This window comes from Mauremys reevesii, linkage group 1 (genome assembly GCF_016161935.1).
Source record: "Mauremys reevesii isolate NIE-2019 linkage group 1, ASM1616193v1, whole genome shotgun sequence".
Taxonomy (NCBI): Eukaryota; Metazoa; Chordata; order Testudines; family Geoemydidae; genus Mauremys; species Mauremys reevesii.
The window spans coordinates 222638380-222658983 of NC_052623.1; the positions used below are offsets into that span (position 1 = coordinate 222638380).

General features: G+C 45.8%; 1 protein-coding gene across 1 annotated transcript in view; it reads left to right on the forward strand.

The window, feature by feature from the left end:
* LOC120371459 (antigen WC1.1-like) overlaps positions 1-8978 on the forward strand; it is a 47242-nt gene extending 38264 nt beyond the window's left edge. Inside the window, exon 12 of the mRNA XM_039487260.1 lies at positions 8914-8978. Within this exon, the coding sequence (XP_039343194.1) occupies positions 8914-8978 (65 nt within the window). The remainder of the gene's footprint in view (positions 1-8913) is intronic.
* The last annotated feature ends 11626 nt before the right edge of the window (positions 8979-20604 follow it).

A 20604-nucleotide genomic window follows, 5' to 3' on the forward strand; every position in this document is an offset into this window, starting at 1 on the left:
TAGAAATCAGGTAGAGACATTCTGAGATGAGCAACATGGTAGTTCCTAAAGCGAATTCAGATTTCAAACTTTCATTGAATTCAAGGAGATAAATGGAAAATTCTCCCTGGGTTATTTGCACCTGAAATTGAACAATCTGTGAAAAGATTTCCCAATTAGCAATAAATGCAGAGGATGAATAGTTCTGCTAGAACAATAAATGAATTCTATAGAAAATAATGACAAGAGGAGGGTTAATAAGAATCTGGATTTCCACTGAACCAATAAGGCTACAACAAGTAAGTCACTGAGTTGTTACTGGAAACCCCAGTAAAACTGATCATTTTCACAGAGTGACATGTTTATTTCCATAACAATCTACAAATATAGTTTAAAATCAATGCTTTTGAAAGGAGAAGGTGTAAGAAAAAGACAGTGAGCTGTGTAACAGGGCATACTGATCCTTAGAGACTGAGGAGGGAAATCTCAGAGGCTGTGCTACCCTGTTTCAAGGGTTGTGTCTTCAAGACAGATTTGTGGGACAAAGAAAATGACCACAGAGAGAGGAAGTGGGTCCATTGTGGGTGTCTGTGCTTTGACAGGAAACCCAGGCTGCTAACGCTGCCTAGGGCCTGGGACTGGAGCCTTATAGAGGGAGCGGATGAAGGCTCCTCTCTTCTTTCAGGCTGAAGGAATCCCAGGAAATCTCAGCTGAGGGAACTGAAATTGTTTAGCCTGCAGAAGAGAAGAATGAGGGGGGATTTGATAGCTGCTTTCAACTACCTGAAAGGGGGTTCCAAAGAGGATGGATCTAGACTGTTCTCAGTGGTAGAAGATGACAGAACAAGGAGTAATGGTCTCAAGTTGCAGAGGGGGAGGTTTAGGTTGGACATTAGGAAAAACTTCTTCACTAGTAGGGTGGTGAAGAACTGGAATGGGTTACCTAGGGAGGTGGTGGAATCTCCTTCCTTAGAGGTTTTTAAGGTCAGGCTTGACAAAGCCCTGGCTGGGATGATTTAGTTAGGATTGGTCCTGCTTTGAGCAGGGGGTTGGACTAGATGACCTCCTGAGGTCCCTTCCAACCCTGAGATTCTATGATTCTATGATTCTGGGTTTGGCCAGTCCTTCTAGGGTGTCGGAGAAAAACTCAGTTCTCGCTTTTTCTTTGGGTGCAGCAAAATCAAATACTTTATTATTTCTCTAGTAATTACAATACAGGGAGAGAGTGCCCTAGGACACAGGGTCACCCCAGTCCCGGACAGGTCTCTCAACTGGTAAACAATTACAGCAAGCATTTATACCTTTGTTACAGACAATAACTAGCAATAATACAGACGATAATGAGCAACAACTGTATTTTGTTTATACATAAGCCATCCTGCTATCTTATTTTTCTCACTCCTAGAAGACACCAGTCAGCATATTTGGTTATCAGTAACAAGGTCGTAATAACTTTTTACACAGTTCTTTCCCTCTGCCTCACACTATCCTTGCTTCTAGAAGTCTCACGTCATCAGGGTTACAGCTGGGCTAACTCTTCCTAACTGACTGACATGCATTAAGATCCCCTTCAAATCCTTATTAATTCTTTCCCTACTTCCACACTCCCCCGTTTTGTACTTCTAGTACAACAGATATTTTCAAATCTTTATTTGCATTAAACCATGGATTTCAGATTCTACAGCAGATATTTCAACCTTAGGGGTTTTCATTGGATGTAATGACAATGCATGATTAGCATGGACATAAAAGGTATTACTTTTAGTACATCCTTTAGCACAACAACATAATTCTAATCTAACTAATATCAATACAAGCAATAACATTTCCATAGCAATAATATAATGGGGTTGTTATACAGTTTTGGTCACAAAGCACAATACATCATACTTAGTACATAAGTGGTGGTTTTAACATACACACAGCTATCATTAACTTGAAAAAGTAGGTGTCCCGTCAGGATAGTTTCTTGTCCTCTACCCTTCCAGCAAGCATTATCATGAACAGTGACAACTTCCCCTGGCTTCAGTTTATAGATACACTGAGCTGTGGTGGTTCTAATGGCCAAAATGTCCATTGACTCCCTATTCTTATCCAAAATGTCAGGTGTTATTCTAGGGACACTGACTATAAATCAGTTAGGTATATCAGGTGGTCTAATTTCCCAGATGTCTCGGTAAATAATTCAGTCCCACATGCATCCTCCCCATGGACCCGGCAGGATTTGGTATGTGGGAGCCCACACCCCCCTAACCGGTCCATATGCTTGGAAGGAGCACCGTGAATGTCCACACTTCCATCCAGAAAGTGTCCAAGTATGTCTCCATGACCACAGATCAGATAGTACTCCTGATATGTCTGTAAGGGCAGTGGGCCAAGTCTGGTCTAGATTCCACTGCAATGCCTTCCCAGCCTCAGTGATATTCAATACCATCTCTGTCAGTAACTTCTGGGTCATAGAACTAAGGGTGGAAATGACATGTAACTCACCAATTCCACCTTGTACTTAAGATAGCTGAGCTTCAAAAATAAGGCTAGTGTCCTTTTCTAGTTGGCCCAATTTCTCCTCATGTTGTTGGCTTTTAAGAATATTCCAAATGGCAGCTGCACTATTGGCCCCAGCCCACAGGGATCTGATCAAGTCCCTCTTCTTCCATAGGAAATAACCCAGGCTCTCTGTTGTGCTAATCTAATGGCAGCCCCTTGTAAGCAATTTGGGTATGTAGAGGTGATCTGGAAACTGGATAAGGGCAATGTCATTTAAAATCCAATTAGGGAGGGCAATACATGCTGAAGGATTTACTCAGAACACAGGGCGCAGCCTGTAGAATAAACCCCAAAATCCAATCAATACCACATTCCCAAGCAGGGGTCCCACAAATTTCTTCCTGCCAGTGTATAATTCTTTGTTTCTTCACCAGGATCAGTTGTTAATGTCCTTTTTGGTAAGGAATTCCTGGACTTTGGCAATGTCAGTGGAGTGAGTGTTTCTTCTTCTTTCCCAAAACAGTTGTGGTTCAGCATCCTACAGGGGAGAGGTTTACCAGCACATCACCCTGTAATGGTTTTGCTTCTTCTAGAAAAGTTCAAAGGCACAGTTGGTCTGTCAGTGGACAAGGGAGAGGTTAACCAGCACTTCACCTTGTCCTTTTCTCCTGCTGTCCAGAAGCACAGTAGAACTAGAGGAAAGAATAGGCTGATCATCAGTAGAAGTGTCCTCCCGAGGTGGAGGGGTCTTTTTTTGCAGTAAGAATCATGGGTCCAGGCAGGTAGTCTTTGGCACTTCACAGTGGTGTTAGTGGTTAACAGGACTTGGAAAGGGCCTTTCCAGCATGGAGCCAAGGCAGTCTTTCATTGGTGGACCTTTACATAGATCCAGTCTCCTGGTTCCAAGGAGTGGCAAGGTTGCACAGGATCCTTCGGTAGTGCTTCCTTCACCTGTGTATAAAAAGACTTAACACATTTCATTAGTGCCTGACAATACTTAAGCATTATGTCATCCATCAAATGAATGTCCATTTGAGCTAGGGTTAGTGGGGGTGCAGCTGGTAGTCGCATTGGGCGTCCTGTCAAAATTTCATGAGGGCTGAGTCCAGTCTTTCAATTGGGAATGGCTCTCATACTCATCAGTGCCAAAGGAAGGGCATCTGGCCACTTTAAGTTTGTCTCAGCACAAATCTTTGCCAGTTTATTTTTTAAAATCCTGTTCTGGCATTCCACTGTCCCAGCAGACTCTGGGTGGTGAGGGCAGTGAAGGTTGTGCTGGATCCGCAAAGCTGCACATAACTCCTTTACAATCTGTCCAGTAAAATGAGTTCCACGATCACTGTTGATACTCACAGGGATGCCAAAACGTGGTACAAAATCTTTAAGCAGAAGTTTCACAACAGTCCTGGCATCTGCTTTCCTGCAAGGAAAAGCTTCAACCCAATTGGTAAATGCATCAACTAAAACTAATACATATTCATAACCACAACATTTAGATATTTGAATAAAATCAATCTGAATATTTACAAAAGGTCCCCAAGGAGGAGGGTGGGCTGCCCGCTTAGCTTTAACAGCTTTACCAATGTTGTGCTGTTGACAAATCACACAGCGTTGACAGTAGGAATGTGCTACAGAAGGGAAACTGGGTGCACACCAGTCTCGGTTAACTGCAGCACCATCCCCCCTTTGCTCACGTGTGCCATTCCATGGTATATGGGAGAAAGATAGGGCATTAACATCTTCGGTGCCACCAGGCGACCATCCGGGGCACGCCAAAGATGATCAGTATGTAAAATGCATCCAGCAGCACTCCAAGAGTGTTTCTCGGTTCTTGATGCAGCCTCCTGGATCTTAGCCAGATCCTCAAGGGAGGCTAGTGAAGGCTGCTCAATTAGGACACAAGTATGTTCAGCCTGAGGTACGGAAAGGGCCGCTGCTTTGGCTGCAGAGTCTGCCAAAGCATTTCCATGGGTAACTTCATCATGAGGGGTCTTGTGAGCGGTACATTTAACAACAGCAATAGCTTCCTACCATCCCCAGCCGTCTGGCTAGAAATCTGAGGTAGCCAGAACATCCCATGTACAATATTGGGAGTGGGTTAACTTTTCATGTCCGTGCTTCCAAAGACTGTTGGTATGCAAATTTTAATAACAATTTTCAATTAAAAGATTTGGCCAATGTAGTTTATTTCTCTTAAGAAAATGTATTAGACTTTAGTATATCACATTTTCCCGATGTATCCAAACACTTTGTATTCTAAGTTGAACAAAACAAGTATCTGCATTTCAATCCAACACTTCCGCTTAATTTCAAATCAGACCATCCCATGAAAATATTAAACACAACAATTCTGGCCACGAGACAAACACCACAAGACAGAACATAGAACACAAAACATAATTTTTACTGTGCCAGTAAATCATGGTACGTTGAATGCTGTTCAGCTGGCATTAGTTTTCTTTGATTATCTGAAAGACAAAAACAGAGGTCTACCCCTTCTGGGCAGTCAATCATTACTTAAAATATACAAATACCCTTGTTGATTTCAGGCAAAACAGGGGAATTACCCCATATTTTCTTGTATGTGTTTCATAGGCAGCCCAGGTTTCAGTGGCTTCTACCTTATCAGTTAGATAATTTGCATTAATACAGTTGCTTTCTGGCTTGCTTCTGGATCCAAAGCTATTCACAGCTTGAAGATTCTTACCTTAAAAGGGACATAATTAACTTTACCAGAATTTCGATGGCTTTTTTTTTCTTTTAACTCCTGCTTTCAAACACTGAAAGAAAAGCACTTCTTATAGTGCCCCTTAGAGCCTAATAGGATTTCAATTACGTAGCACTGTATACATTCTTCAGCTAATTTAACAAAATTGTTCATAGCCAAATGATTGTAATCTAATAATTTCTTTGCCTGAATTTATTTACAAACATTTCAAAAGACACCAAGAACTTTCCGCTTTAGCATTTTTACAAAGTTTAACTGCTGTTTCCTCCAGCAACTACAGAGTTAACTCTTCGCTCTCCCTTAAATCACTTGCTTAAATCATTTATCAATTCAAATCACCATTTCAAGTATTGTCGTGGGTATTTGAAATCCCCATGCTTATACTTACTTACTTCTTCCTTCCACTACACCCACAAAATTTTCCAACCTGTTTTCCAATCTCTCTGTCTGTTGCCTGCCCGCCTGGGCCCAATCCTGCTTTTCTCGCTGAACCGTCCCTTCCATGGGCACTAGCTTGTTCCAATACCAGTTTAGCTAGGAGGGTGGGCTTCTCAACTAGCCCCCACCCTTCCTGGTCTCTTCTCTTAAACATTCTTACTCACAAGGCTATTCGAATCCTCCCTCATGAGGCTTGCCCTCTGGGCAAAAATACGTGGCCATTGGATAAAGGCCATTTACTTAACATATAATCAAAACCACTTTAGGGGGTTTACCAGAGACCCACCCATTTGTCTGCTGACACTTAAACAGAAAATAAAATTACACAGAGAGCAGAGAGAATTACAGTCTAAGCCAGATTTTCCTACTTCTATTACATTGTCCGTTACAGGGGACGGGACAGAAGGATCTCAGTACAACCTCAGAGCTTCATCGCACACATGGCTTCCACTCTGAGGAATTACGAACGAGAAGTTCAGTTCCGCCCACACACCTAACGCCCAAATGAACAGAGCAGAAAAACAACAGTAACCGGTTAAACAGAACAGAACCAGAACCAGATAGTGTTTCCTTATTCTATTAGGGCTCACCTTTAATCATGCAATCCTTAACATATAAACACAAACAAAGCAAACATAGAATAACAAGGGTAAAACAGATAGATGGTGTAAATTCTGCAGGGCTCCCCCATTCTCAATTGCTCACCAAACTGTGACAAATTTCTGTTACCAATCTCTCTCTCATGTCAGGTGATCAGGCTGACATTGCAGAATGTTGGGGGAAGATAAAACACACCATATAACCAAATTTTAAAGCTTCATTAAAAACAATAAAACAACAATGCAGAGTGTTGGGAACGCTCTCACATCACTCAGGAAAAACATGAATGCTCCAAGCCCTAAGCCACTTTAATACTCACACATGTCCAGACTGACCACGTCTGTGTATAACGTTGAAAGAAGGGGAATAGGTGGACGGGAGATTATCCTGTATACAGCTTGTCCAGAATTTCCAACATTCTTCCGCTCTTGGGAGGGCTGTTCTTTTACACCCTGGAATCTCCTGCGGTGTCTCTTTCAGAGATTTCAGTCCAGGTCAGCTGCCTGTGGCTTCTCCAGTGTCACCAAGCCACACCGGTTCCAGGGTTGCAAAGGCACACTGTTCTGTAACTTGTATTGCCTTTGGTTTGCCTCTGTCTATATTTTTCCCACAGCCAGCTGGGGCCGAAAGCAGTTTTTCTTTGTACTTAGCATAGTCTGCGTTGATTCTTGACCTTGAACACAGAGCAACTTTCTCTTTATCTCTAAGCCAAGCTGAATTTCAAATTAACCCGTTCCTAGACAAATTGCTCACACTGTGTCAGAGGCTTTTTGGTGATTAAAAGCTCCTCTGAGAGCTATGATCTTACCTAGATTGAAGGTACCTTCTAATGGGCATTGTTTAGATGGATTTTCATGCGTGTAAAGACTCAAATTCTCTAAATACCTGCAGGTTTTAGGACCATAATGTACGTACATGTAATATGCTGGGGTACTCTTAGGGGGTAAGGTGGAATGTTTAGACTGTCCCTCCCCCATTTTCCACTTACACACACAGGGAGGGTGCCCTGTCCGCGCTAGCGGCTCATAAACTAAGGATCCCTCCCTCCAGGGCACTCACACAGGAGAGACTAACGAGGATGACTATGACTCTCCTACACCTCCCTTCAGCAAAGAGCGTCGGCTAGTCTCTGGGAGACGGCGCCGCTTACTCTGATTGCATCCAGTGAGAAGATCAGACTGTCAGTAGCCCACACGGAAAGGAAAGGGGAGGGAAGATGGGTTCACACACTCCTAGACCCAGGTAGCTTCCTCGCCGGACGATGCCACGCCGAGTCAGCCCACCGTGGGTCGGATCTCCTAAAGATCCACTAGTTACCGGGCTTGTGTTAGAGTAGTCCTGGTCACGAGCTTTCGCTTCACATGGTACTCTGGGCGTCTTCCGGTAACAGTCACTCACACTGGTGTACACACACACACACCAAGGCCTCTTTTTTTTCTTTCTTTTTTTCTCTCTTTTTTTTCTCTTTCTCTTTTTTTTTTTAACCACGATGCATCTTTATCTGGTCCGGACCCAATACCAGGAGGCGGTATGACAACCCCTCAGCACCGGTGCATACGTAATGCATTTACCTATGCATTTACCTTATACATTTCTTTGTTGGCCAACTCAACAGTTCCCAATACTGCTATAAACTAACCTTGTTGGGGCCTTTCCCCAATACCACTTGCATCTGATCTTGCTGCACAGTCAATAAGTTCAGATGGCGTGAGCCCAACAGAGACAGACGTCCCCATGGACAGTCCTCCTCCGATACCCCAATAGAGATTTCAAAAGGTCTCATACCTCTCATGTGGCGCCATGTAGTTCAAAGGGGAATGATCCGTAGTAGCCGTCTGTAGGTCCGTGGGCGTTGCCATCCCGGACGAGCCCCCAAATTGTCGGAGAAAAACTCAGTTCTCGCTTTTTCTTTGGGTGCAGCAAAATCAAATACTTTATTATTTCTCTAGTAATTACAATACAGGGAGAGAGTGCCCTAGGACACAGGGTCGCCCCAGTCCCGGACAGGTCTCTCAACTGGTAAACAATTACAGCAAGCATTTATACCTTTGTTACAGGCAATAACTAGCAATAATACAGACGATAATGAGCAACAACTGTATTTTGTTTATACATAAGCCATCCTGCTATCTTATTTTTCTCACTCCTAGAAGACACCAGTCAGCATATTTGGTTATCAGTAACAAGGTTGTAATAACTTTTTACACAGTTCTTTCCCTCTGCCTCACACTATCCTTGCTTCTAGAAGTCTCACATCATTAGGGTTACAGCTGGGCTAACTCTTGCTAACTGACTGACATGCATTAAGATCCCCTTCAAATCCTTATTAATTCTTTCCCTACTTCCACAAGGGGGATCACATCACTCACAAGAAAAAAAAGAGGAGGAGAACTCCCCCCAGAATGACACATTTGTCCACTTTTCCCCACTTTCTTTTTTAAATTCATATGGGCCGGCCCTTGCTGGCAATTCAGTGGGTTCAATTTAATGAAACTCTGTGGGGATTTCCATTGAGGGAATAACGGAGTTCCCTAGCCCATGGTTTTCTGTCATATTAGATTGTGATTCCTACAGAGGACAGCTCATTTACTTACCAGATCAACGGTCATGGGTCGCTGGTGTGGTTAGATGTTGATCAATGTTTGACCGCATCTGTGTGTTCCCTCTGTGTGCTGTCCCAGCTCTGCGCAGACAGCTGGCACGGCAGACCTCGAGCAAACTGCCCAATGACCACAAAATCCATTAAAGGATGAAGGCACCCAGCCAGGTTTATTGTTGACAAAGCAGTATTCCACAGACTCTATCGGACCACTAATACATGTATGCCTGTAACAGTGGACCAGCTCAGTGAATGGCGGGACTTTCTATTCCTCCCTAAGGCAGACAAAGATACTCCCTCTGAGATACATTTCTATACCCGGATACAAACAAGTTACATACTGCCGCTGACATAGTTAGTTACTGCCCCCTGATGTGGCTCATTATTACCCATCACCTTGTACATGTTGATTTGATTAAAACATCTTTATTATGTACTGCTATACTGATCTTATCTTTTAGGAGGGGTCAGTGTGTTCCTGTTATCCTTGGGGAGTGTTTTTGTACCATTTTTGATAGCAGGATGTTCTGGTACCACTTGATATTGAGATGTGTTTGTGTGAGTACTCTGTGCCTGGCATTTCTGAGAAATGTGTATTTCTGCAATATCAGCCCTGTTCTTGGCAGATTCTGTGAGCAGTTCCTGCCTCTTACTCACAGCTTGTCTTTGCTTTATATCAGCAAAGCTTTGACTACTACTTTAGCCGAGGTCTCAAACCAGGTCTCTGATACAAAGGCTTATATCCTAGGCTCTCTTCCTACTACACCTGTAATAAAAGATTTGCTGGTATTGTTGATTCTCATGATGGAAAATTTGTTATAAACATCGTAACAAAGAATTTGGTACTGATGGTAAATTCTTTGTTTGGAGTGAGATTTGCACTTCATACACTGGAGGTGATTTTAAGTGGCATTTAAGTGTGGTGGCTGGAAATCAGTCAAAGAGGTTACCAGTTTGTTATTTTCTATTTGCTTATTTTGGGCATGGGAAGTAGGAACAGAAAAACAGGAAAATGAGTGTAAGTAAAACGAGTAAGAAGCTGGAGCTGTGCAGATTGCAGGCAGAAGAGAGGGAAAAAGAATACATCAGATTTATGGAATTAAAAGGACTGGAAATTGAGGCAGAGAATGCCAGACAAGAAGCTGCACACCAAAGAGCCATGGAATTACAAGCTGAAGAAATGGAGGAGAAGGAAAGAGAGAGGAAGTACCAACTTGACTTGCTAGAGAAGCAGAACCAGAGCCCTCATGCTCCAATGAGTCCCACCTCTCCAAAAATCCACAAATGGGAACATTTGTGTCCTGCATACAGTCAGACAGGGGACATGGCTGAATATGTCATCACCTTTGAGAGGTCGTGAGTACTTCACCAGATTCCTGAGGACCAAAAGATGCCCACATTGGTTGCCAAGTTGACTGGTACAGCTCTGGATATGTTCAATTGAGAATGCTTCAGATTATGGTAAATTCAAAGAAATGGTTTTGAAATGGTTTCAGATTATACCTGAAACATCTAGAGTAAAATGTAGAAGCTATAAGAGGGGTGTTGGGATGAGTAATGTGTCATATGTAAACCAGATGAAAGATTTGATGGATAAGTGCACAAAAGGAGAAGGTGTTACAAGCTTTGAGGGAATATGTGACCTTGTTGCTCAGTAACATTTCCTGAGTATATGTAAAGATGATATGAAACAGTGTTTATGGGACTAAAAAGTGAAAACTGTGGAAGAACTGGCTACTGTAGCTGATCAGCTTGAGCAAACTCAAGCATCTATTGCAAACAAACCACAGGCAGAGGGGTTTAAACCTGGTGGGAAGCAGGGTTCCTGTTTTCCCCTGGGAAGAAAGAGAGTGGCTGGGAGGCTAGACACTTGCCTCCCAAATCCACCCCCCTAGCCCTCATCCCAAATCTCCTGTAAAAACAGAGGGGCCCAAAAGGTGCTATCACTGTAATTCCACTGAGCACCTGAGGAATAAATGCCCTCTGCTGGGGGCAGAGGGGAACAGGCAGCAAGCAACTCATGGGAATGCTGCTACCCTGAGCACAGAGGCACCTCTGGTAATTGCCACTTATCATACAAGGTTTGAAACAGTAGCCTCTGCCCAGGGCCAGCTCTAGGCACGAGCCCTCCAAGCATGTGTTTGGGGCGGCACTCCCCAAGGGGCAGCACTTGGGCTCCTTTTCTTTTCTTTTTTCGGGTGCCGGGAGCCAGCCCTGAGTGGAGGTGGGCTGTTGTGGTGGGGGGTGCAGGGAGGGCTGCAGGAAGTAACCCTGGTGGGGGCAGAGGAACCGCTCCCCCCATAGCTTACCTCCACTCCACTGCTGCCTGCGCCACCGAGCCCGCCGCCACTCTGCTTCTCCCCCCTCCCTCCCAGGCTTGCTGCACGAATCAGCAGTTTTGCGGCAAGCCTGGGAGGGAGGGGGGAGAAGCAGAGCAGCAGTGGCACGCTCAGGGGAGCAGGAGGAGCGGAGGTAAGCTGCGGTGGTGTGGGGCGCAGGGAGGGCCACAGGAAGTAACCCTGGGGAGGCAGAGGAACCGCTCTTCACCTCTGCCTCCTCCAATGAGCATGCCGCCACTCTGCTTCTCCTCTCTCCCTCCCAGGAGGGAGGGGTAGGAGGGGAAATGCGGTGCACCCGGGGGAGGAGGTAGGGCCAGGAATTTGGGAGAAGGAGTTGGAATGCTCCACCCCAGCCCTGCCCCCAATCCACCCCTACCCCAAAGCATCTGCCTGCACCCCACCCTAGTCCTGCCTCTTCCCACTCCCTGCTCCACCCCCACTCCACTGAGGACTGCAGTAAGGCCACGCTTGCACTCACCAGCGGCAGGAAGTGAAGCAACCCAGCCCCAGCTGTACCGCCAATGTGTACTAGGGTGCAGTTTCCCCAGGCCCTCCAAGCCAGCCCCGCCCCCCCTCCTGCAGAGGCCTGGGACTGCATAGAGCCCCAGAATAGCTAGGGGCTGATCCTACCTAGCTAATATGTTAAGCTTAGATTGTATTTTTGTTTATTTACTAGGTAATCTGCTTTGATCTGTTTGCTATCACTTATAGTCAGTGTAAATGTATGTTTTTGTAGTTGTTAAACTTATTTTATGTTTTAATCCAAACCAGTATGTGTTTGACTCAGGTGTCTGGGGAAAAAATTCAGCTTGGTTAACCACAGATCTGCATGGTCCTCTTCACATTGAGGAAGAGGCGGACCAGGGTATTAAACCCATCTACTGGCCAGATTTGATCAGGGCAGGATGGTACTGCTCTGCAGTCTTAAGCTGGGAAGCTGGGGGTTAGAGAGCCTGCATGTGTGCCCCGACCTGTATGAACGCTGGTGAAAGTGCAGGCTGGAGGGCTTTGCAGCTTGTCACAGCATCACAGTGTGAGAGGGAGCCCAGGCTGGTAGGTCAGAGGGCTCAGTGGTACCCCAGTTCCAGGGGGGAACCATCAGAACCCCATCACAGGGTATCACACAGAGCTGATAGGAAATTCCCTGATGGAAAGCCTTTATTTAGCCAGGCTGTTTTGTCAAAATTGAAACATTCTGCAGAAATGGTTCCTGCTAGCTCGTCCATCCAGCTTCCCAGCAGCTCACCTGGTGGGCTGACAGGGAGCTGGGACCATGGAAGTAATGGGAACTCCATCTACCAAGTTCCTAGTCTCATGGCTCATTGTAGCCTGGGCTTCCAGGGGTTCCAGGATCTGCAGCTCCATGGCAGCCACCCATACAGACTGCCCCTGAACCAGGGACCCTGCAGCTTCCAGGTCTGCAGCTCTGGGACTGCCAGTCAGGCCGACTGTCCCTGAATCAGGGACCCAGGGAATTTCCCTTTCATAGAGAATTTCAAAACATTGGGTTTTCATTCCAAATGGTATAGAAACCAAACCTCAAAATATCAAAATCCTCAGGGAAATGGAATGACCTTTTTCTGCACAGCTCCAGTCACCTGCATTGTGAGCCTGATTCTCCTTTCATGTTCACAGGTGTAAATCAGGGAGTAACTCCATGGAAGTCAGTGGAGCAACCCCAATTTTACAACACTTGAGGCTCTTTCTATTGACTTCAGTGAAATTAGTCCTGATTCTCATCTGCGTGAGAGGAGAATTAGGCCCACAGGCTACATAACCCATTATTTTCCTGTAACCAAGTGGTGATGTATGTAGATTTCTGTATAGATTTAAATTAAAACTGGGTGAATAACTGGTATGGAGGGGATGGTATGATGGGATAGCCTAATTCTGGCAATTCATTTGGCAATTGATATTCAGCAGATAAGTATGCCCAGTGGTCTGTGATGGGATGTTAGATGGGATGGGATCTGAGAATTCTTTCCTGGGTGCTGGCTGGTGAGTCTTGCCCACATGCTCAGGGTTTAACTGATCACCATATTTGGGGTTGGGAATGAATTTTCTTCCAGGGCAGATTGGCAGAGTCTCTGGAGGTTTTTCACCTTCCTCTGCAGCATGGGGCATGGGTCACTTGCTGGAGGATTCTCTGAGGTCTTCAAACTACAATTTGAGGACTTCAATAACTCAGACGTAGGCTAAGGGTTTCCTACAGGAGTGGATGGGTGAGATTCTGTGGCCTGCATTGTGAAGGAGGTCAGACTAGATGATCATAATGGTCCCTTCTGACCTTAAAGTCTATGAGTCTATGAGTTTTTCTGGTTTGCTGGCTGTTCCTAAAAATAAACAAAAATTCAGTTTAAGTTGGACCAAAAATAATGTTCATTGGGGTTTGGGGGGAACTTTTGGCAAATTAGCAATTTGACAAATTGGCATAAGGATTGGAACCCAGGATCCCTCCTCCTAAGTGAGTGCCCTACCACCAGTCTACAAAGTCCCATCTTTTTTCTTTTCTTTACTCTATCTCTCTAGCCCAGGGAATATAGACATGTTTTATACACAGTGGATCAGCTTCAAAAGGTGAGACTGACAGAGCACTATCCCCACCTAGCTAATAGTCTGGGGTTTTGGGCTCCCACCTGGAATGTAGGAGACCCAGATTCAAATCCCTACTCTGGGAGCAGAGAGTTGATCCCAGATGTCACTACTGCTACGTGAGTACCCTAATCAGTGGGCTATGGGTGTATGGAAGGGAACCCCAACCTCTGGGGTTTTGTGAATGGTGCCTAAATTCTCTGGTGAGCTTATCCCCAAAAATCAAAATGTTTCACTTTGACATTATCCAAACAAAGCATTTGTTCATTGCCTGTTTATTTGTTTCTGACTGAACAATTTGCTGAAATAGACACAATTCGCTGTTTGGCAACAAATCCCTACATTTGTTGGTTGAAGTAAATCTGCATCTTCACCAACCTGTAATTTAAATACAGCTGGTGCAATAGCCATTGCTGTTTAAGTCGGTCTATATAGGGCTCATACCTGTCAATTGTAGCGTTATAAACATGTAAAATCACACATTCTTGTGTGTGTGTGTGTGTGTGTGTGTGTGTGTGTGTGTGTGTGTGTGTGTGTGTAAAATGTATAAATACTCCCCATGGAATTTCACTGTAAGCAAAAGTGCTCTCATAGAGGGATGAGCTCCTCATACTTTAAAAAGGAATCACAAAAATTTCCCCTTGGTCTGTGATACACTTCATGTCCTGGAGATTGCATGAACTACAGAAAGGAGAAAGATAGGGAGAAAAATCTTTCCATTTGTTTTCCATTTCTGAACAAAATTGTTTTCTTTATAACCCTAGCTTGGAGGAAAGCAGGATGAGTGGGTAGTAAATGTACTGGGCCTGATTCTCCTGTCACCAATGGGGGTGTAAAACTGGACTGACTCTGCTGAAATAAATGGAGTTTTACTTTTGTGAAAAACTGGTGTAAGTGAGATCAAGATTGAGGTTGGCGAGGCTGAAGGGACGATGAGCTTTCAGGTTTTCTGCTACTCCACCCTGAAAATATATTTGGAAATGGCTGACACTGTAGTGCAATGTGGTCTATTCCAAAGGTAAAAACTTGCTCTTCAGTAGTGTCTTTGAGCCTCAAGGGAAATTCATCTCTGGTAAGACAAGTTTAGCAACAGCCAGAGACAGGGTGACCTCTTCCATCAAAGCAGTCAGCATTCCAGAGAACATGGATTTAATTGGAATGTACCAATGAGAAGAATGGTCTTGTAACTAGGAGGATCAAGAGATGTGGGCTCTGCTCCTGTCTGCCACAAACCACTTGGGTGACCTTGGCCAAGACTGAAGTTTTCAAATCTGGGTACTTAAAGAAGCAAAAGGAGCACGTCTGAAAACCAGGCCACTTGTTCATGTTCTTCATTTTATGCCCCCCTGACCCCCGGTCAGAAATGAAGGCCTAGAACTATTGGGAATCGAGGGGTGGGTGGGTGCATCCCTGCCCACAGCTGAAGACCCCTCCCTTGGCCTAAGGGGAGGAGCTACTGAACACAGGACTCAAGCAAGTACTGAGGAGAAGTAATGAGAAAACAGGGACAGCAGGAAGGGTTACAGTTTCAAAAGCAGGGATCCAGAAGGGGACACAGAGCAGAGAACCCCAGACAGCACCTGCTGCTCCTCGAAGGTGTCTAGGGAGCCAGCAAACTCAGCCCAGAGAAACTCTGCCTGGATATGTGAGCCAAGGCAGGAGCAGAAATAGGCTCCACAGTCACAGAGCACCTCCCAGTCCAGCATCCTCCTCCGGGTGTGTTGGATGTACACCTGGGCCAGGGCCAGGAGGATGTTGATGAGGAGGTCTCTTGACTTCATGGGGCCCTGGATGGGGTGTACGCATATCAGAAGGTGCAGGAAAAAGTGCAGCCAGAACCTGAGGAGAAGGAACTGGAGAAGCCAGAAAAGGGGCTGCAACCTGGCACACTCTAGGTAGACATGTGGCAGGGGTCTCCTGATGCCACAGAAGGAGCAGATGTAGGGGAGGGGAGGGTCAACCACACCAAATACATGCCTGTGCTCACAGTTCCATGAAGGAGCTGCCAGCTGATATCCCTGGTGGGCCGTGGGACCAAGGTGAATTACAGGCTGGCCCACCTGGGTTCCTCACCCTTCACTGGTGATAAAAGTTCCTGCCACTTAGTGTGATGGAGGGACACGAGGGTGAGGAAATGAAAATATGGAGCACAAGCACATACAGCTGTTCTCTAGGTGTAGTTCATAAATGAACTGGCTGGCTGCAAGTCACACAGCTGGCTTGGGTTATTCAGGGGAGAAGGGTTGTGGGGACTCATGAGGCAGGGACCCGATAACAAGGCCCAAAGGGCCAGAAGTGAGAGGTGGGCAGGGAGCACCTTCCCACAGGACTCACTCAAGAAAGACCCGAGAGGTGGGCAGTAAGGCAGCCCTCATCTCCTGGAGTACACACCTGAGAATGTGGAGAGTGGAAAGCTCCATGTGCTGGCCGAGTTCCAGGGAATCCACCCAGTCGTACTCCAGGAGGCCTCCGATTCTCATGGTTCCTGCCAGGACCAATCTCCGGTGTACCGAGGGGCACTTCAGTGAAGGCCTGCACCTACTGAAGTCCCAGGAAGGTGGGTGGGTGCAAGCCCCCCCACATCTGTAGGCCCCTCCCCCAGCCTAAGGGGAGAAGTCACTAAACTCAAATGGATACAGGGGACAACAAATGATAAAACAGGAATGGGAGTCAGGGTTACAGGGACAAAAGCAGGGATCCTGAGGGGGACAATAAGGAGAGAACTCCATACAGCACCCACCGCACCTCAAAGATATATAGGGAGCCAGTGGATACGGCCCAGAGGAACTTTGCCTGGATGTGTAATTGAAGAGAGAAGAGGAAATAGGCCCACAGTCACAGAGCACCTCCCCATCCAGGGAGGGACACAAGGGTGAGAAAATGAAAATGAGGAGCACAGATGTGTACAGCTGTTCCCTAGGCATGGTTCAAAAATGAACCAGCTGCAAATCACATAGCCAGCTTGGGTTATGCAGAGGGAAACTGGGGACTGGGGTGGAGGGTTGCGAGGGGCAGAGGCCTGATGAAAAGGTCCAGAAGGTAAGGGGTGAGAGGCAGGCCGGGAGCACCCTCCCACAAGACCTGCTCAAGGAAGACCCAAGAGGTGGGCAGTAAGGCAGCCCTCACCTTCTGGAGTATGTGCCATGGGGTATGAGGCCAAATGCCAGAGGATCCACCCAGTCCCTCCGGTCGTAGTCCAGGAGATCTCCGATTCTGGTGATACCTGCCAGGACCAACCTCCAGCGCACTGATGGGGATGCTAACAAAGTCCAGCACCTCATCAGTTCCGAGAGAAGGGCAGGCACAAGTTCACCCACATCTGACGTCTGAAGGCCCATCCCCCAGCCTAAGGGGATGAGAGACTAAACCCGCGGCCCAAATGGCTTCAGGGACAACTAATAAGAAAACAAGGGCAGGAGTGAGATCATAGAGTCATAAGCCAGGAGCCAGAGGGTGACACCAAGCAGAGAACCCCAGATAGCGCCCACTGCTCCTTGAAGGTGTCTGGGAGCCAGCACATATGGCCCAGAAGAACTCTGCCCAGACACGTGATCAGAGGGGGGAACAGAAATAAGACCCACAGTCGCAGCGCACCTCCCCATCCAGCATCCTCCTCCTGGTTTTATAGATGGCCATCTTGGCCAGCACCAGGAGGAGGTTCATGAGGAGGTCTCGTGATTTCGTGAGGATATGGACTGGGTGTTCATAAATCAAAAGATGTGGGGGAAAGTGTGGTCAGAATCTTAGGAGAAGGTTTTGGACAAGCTGAAAAAGGGGCTGCAACCTGGCACATTCCAAATAGACATGTGCCAGGGTCTCCTTCACTCTGCAAAAAGGGCAATTAGCGCGGACGGGGGTAAACCATGCCAGGAATACGCCTGTGCTCATGAAATGCATGGTGCACAAGCATGTACAGTTGTGTCCCTTCCAACCCAGGAATACCTGTTCCACATCCCCTGGTGTAAACACACATGCACCAGAATAGTACAAGGAATTAAGGAAAGGGAAATACTTCACCACAGAGGGATGAATGGAGAAAAACAACAGGGGGAAAGAGAGGAACAGCAGTAAAACAGGGTTACATCCAACACAAGGCCCCAGTGGTACCACAGTCTGAAAGGGGCAGCCATTGAGCAAGGAGTCTTGGGCAAAGTTCCAGTCTGGCAGTGAGTCTTTGGTGCCAGTAAATTTTCCCCAGCAAACCCCTCCGGCGCCCTCTTCTGCCACTCTCTACAAAGCCACACAGAGCAACAACCTCCTCACTTAACGAGCTACAGCCTCCATCTTTATTCTCAATGCAAGATCACAAGCCCCAGTAATCAGGCTCTGGTTTATCCTTCTCAGGTGATTCCTGCCTGACACAGTGCTCCTCCTGGCTCCAGGCCTGGGGTGGCCCCAGTCAGCCACTTTGTCCCTCCCAGGTTCCAGGCTAGTTCTCCACTGCTGCTTTACACAAGGGCCTGCTCGGTGTAGCCCTCTTGTCTGGAGCTACAGACATACCCGCCCTGTCGCTCTCCCACTTCCCACGCCCCTGAAACAACATGCACTTCTTCTGCCTCAGAACAAGGTTTTATAGGGGCCATGCTCCTTGAACTCCAAGGGTGTTACACTGGCAAATAACTAACTAAAGAGTGTTAAGTAATTAATACTAGAACTATTTGTTAGAGTTTGAAAACAGACTAAGAACAAATAGGAACAAAATTCCTCAAGAATCTTCAGCAGAGACTGCAATTCATGATTTTTCAATCTATTCTCAAGAGATATGTTATATGTTGTTTTTATGACTGAGTCCCACCAATAGTGCACAAGACTGCCCAATGGCTTTGTGCTCTGTGATTGCCTCAGACTAGAGTTGTTAGTCTTTAACTTTAACTTTTAGGAGCACTAATATTCAATCACAAAAAAAATGTAATATCTACAGGAGAAAGCGATCCTTATAAATTTAGGGATGAATTAATGAAATTTAAATGTCATTATGGGCACATAATGATTCCAACAGTATGTTTACACAGTTGTCTGGAAGCATATAGTTTGCCTACTTTTCAAAGCCAATTTATATTCAATCCATATAGGTGCACACATGAAATTTCAGACAAAAATACAGATGCACAAAAAATCCTAGGCAGGCAATTATTTATTGTTTGTATCCCAGAAGTACCTAGAGGCCACAATTGGTGCTCAATGCTGTTCTAACCAGAGCAAAAAAGGCAGTTCCTCCCTAGAAGAACATACATCAAAAGTGAAGCTAAGTCACAACAAGTAATTGTAACAACAATTGAAAAGAATGAGGGATAAATAATGAGGGTAAAAGTAACAAGATCACGAGTTTGCAGAGGCCAACTATGTGCACAGATAGACGGTTTTGAGTTGGTTCATGTCTTTAATATAATTAAGTACGATAAATATCAGAAGTTCCTACTGGAGACATCTGCTTAGCTGTAATCAGTTGGCAACTTACCACAGGCATCTGGAAGAAGTCGATCTTAAGGAGCTATTTGGAGGAGCACAGTGTAATGGTTTTATGGATTAGTTTAGAGGGAGTGACCCTGCATAAGAGTCAGAATGGAAGAAAATGGGAAGGTGCTTGTGTGACAGGTGAACTAATGGATGATAGGGGCTGACAGCATTGGCAGAGCAGAAAAGGCAGGGTTGGATACAAGAATAGACAAGTGGGGAAGGGTTAGTTTGTGAAAGACCCACAAAGGAGGAACAAAAAGCTTGCATATAACATGTTCTATGGGACTCGAGAAGGGGACTGACATTGTCACTGTGACAGGTCAAATAGGTGACTTTGCAACATCATTTTGACTAGACAGGAGAGTGAGGTGGGTGCCAGGAAGGTCTGAGAGGATGCAGATAAGCACCGGAGAGAATTTTAGTCAGTGGTTTGAGTATTGGTCTGCTAAGCCCAGGGTTGTGAGTTCAATCCTTGAGGAGGCCACTTAGGGATCTGGGGCAAAAATCAGTACTTGGTCCTGCTAGTGAAGGCAGGAGGCAGGACTCGATGATCTTTTGAGGTTCCTTCCAGTTCTAGGAGATAGGTATATCTCCAATTATTATATTATAATGGAAATACGAGGGAGGAGGAAGTGGCAAGGCTTGGATCCAGCTTGGATGTATGGCTCTAGAGATGGTGAAAAGTGAAAGATGACCCTTATGTGAATCTGAGTGACAGGAAGGATGGTAGTACTGTCAATGGTGACTGATAATGCAGTGGAGATCTTGAGAGGAATTAAAGGAGCTCAATTTTAACCAAGTTACAATGAAATAGATAGCAAAACATCCACAAGGAGATGACAAAGAGACAAGCCAAGATTCAAGACTTGGTATGAGGTGATTTGGAACTATCCCCCAACTCTCCTTGTAGCCCAGTGCTTAGCATACTCACTTGGATAGTGAAAAACCTGGATTCAAGTGATTGCTCTGAGACCAGAAGAGTGGGGATTTGAACCCTGATCTCCCACAACCAGGCTGAATGCTTTAAATACTGTGTATAAAAGGGCATCAGAACCTCCAAGTTGCCTTTTCTTTTCCCACTTCAGACAGGGGTGACCTGGATTAAACACCTAATTCCAGGGGCGGGTTCACATCTGTGACTCCCAAGTGGCATTAAGCGGACTCAAGTCTAACCCTCTACTCAGCATTTGCTATTGGCTAGCTTCAGCAGCCTCCCACTCAGCTGTTGTGAATCCCATTCTTAGATGCCCAGCTCTCCACATACATTTATAGGGAGCCTGTGTACCTGAGTCAGAGCTGAAGATTCCAGTAAGTGACAGGGGACCTAAAGTTAGGTGTTGCAACACTGAACCTAAGTTCTCTTTGTGGATCTAGCCCCAAATTGC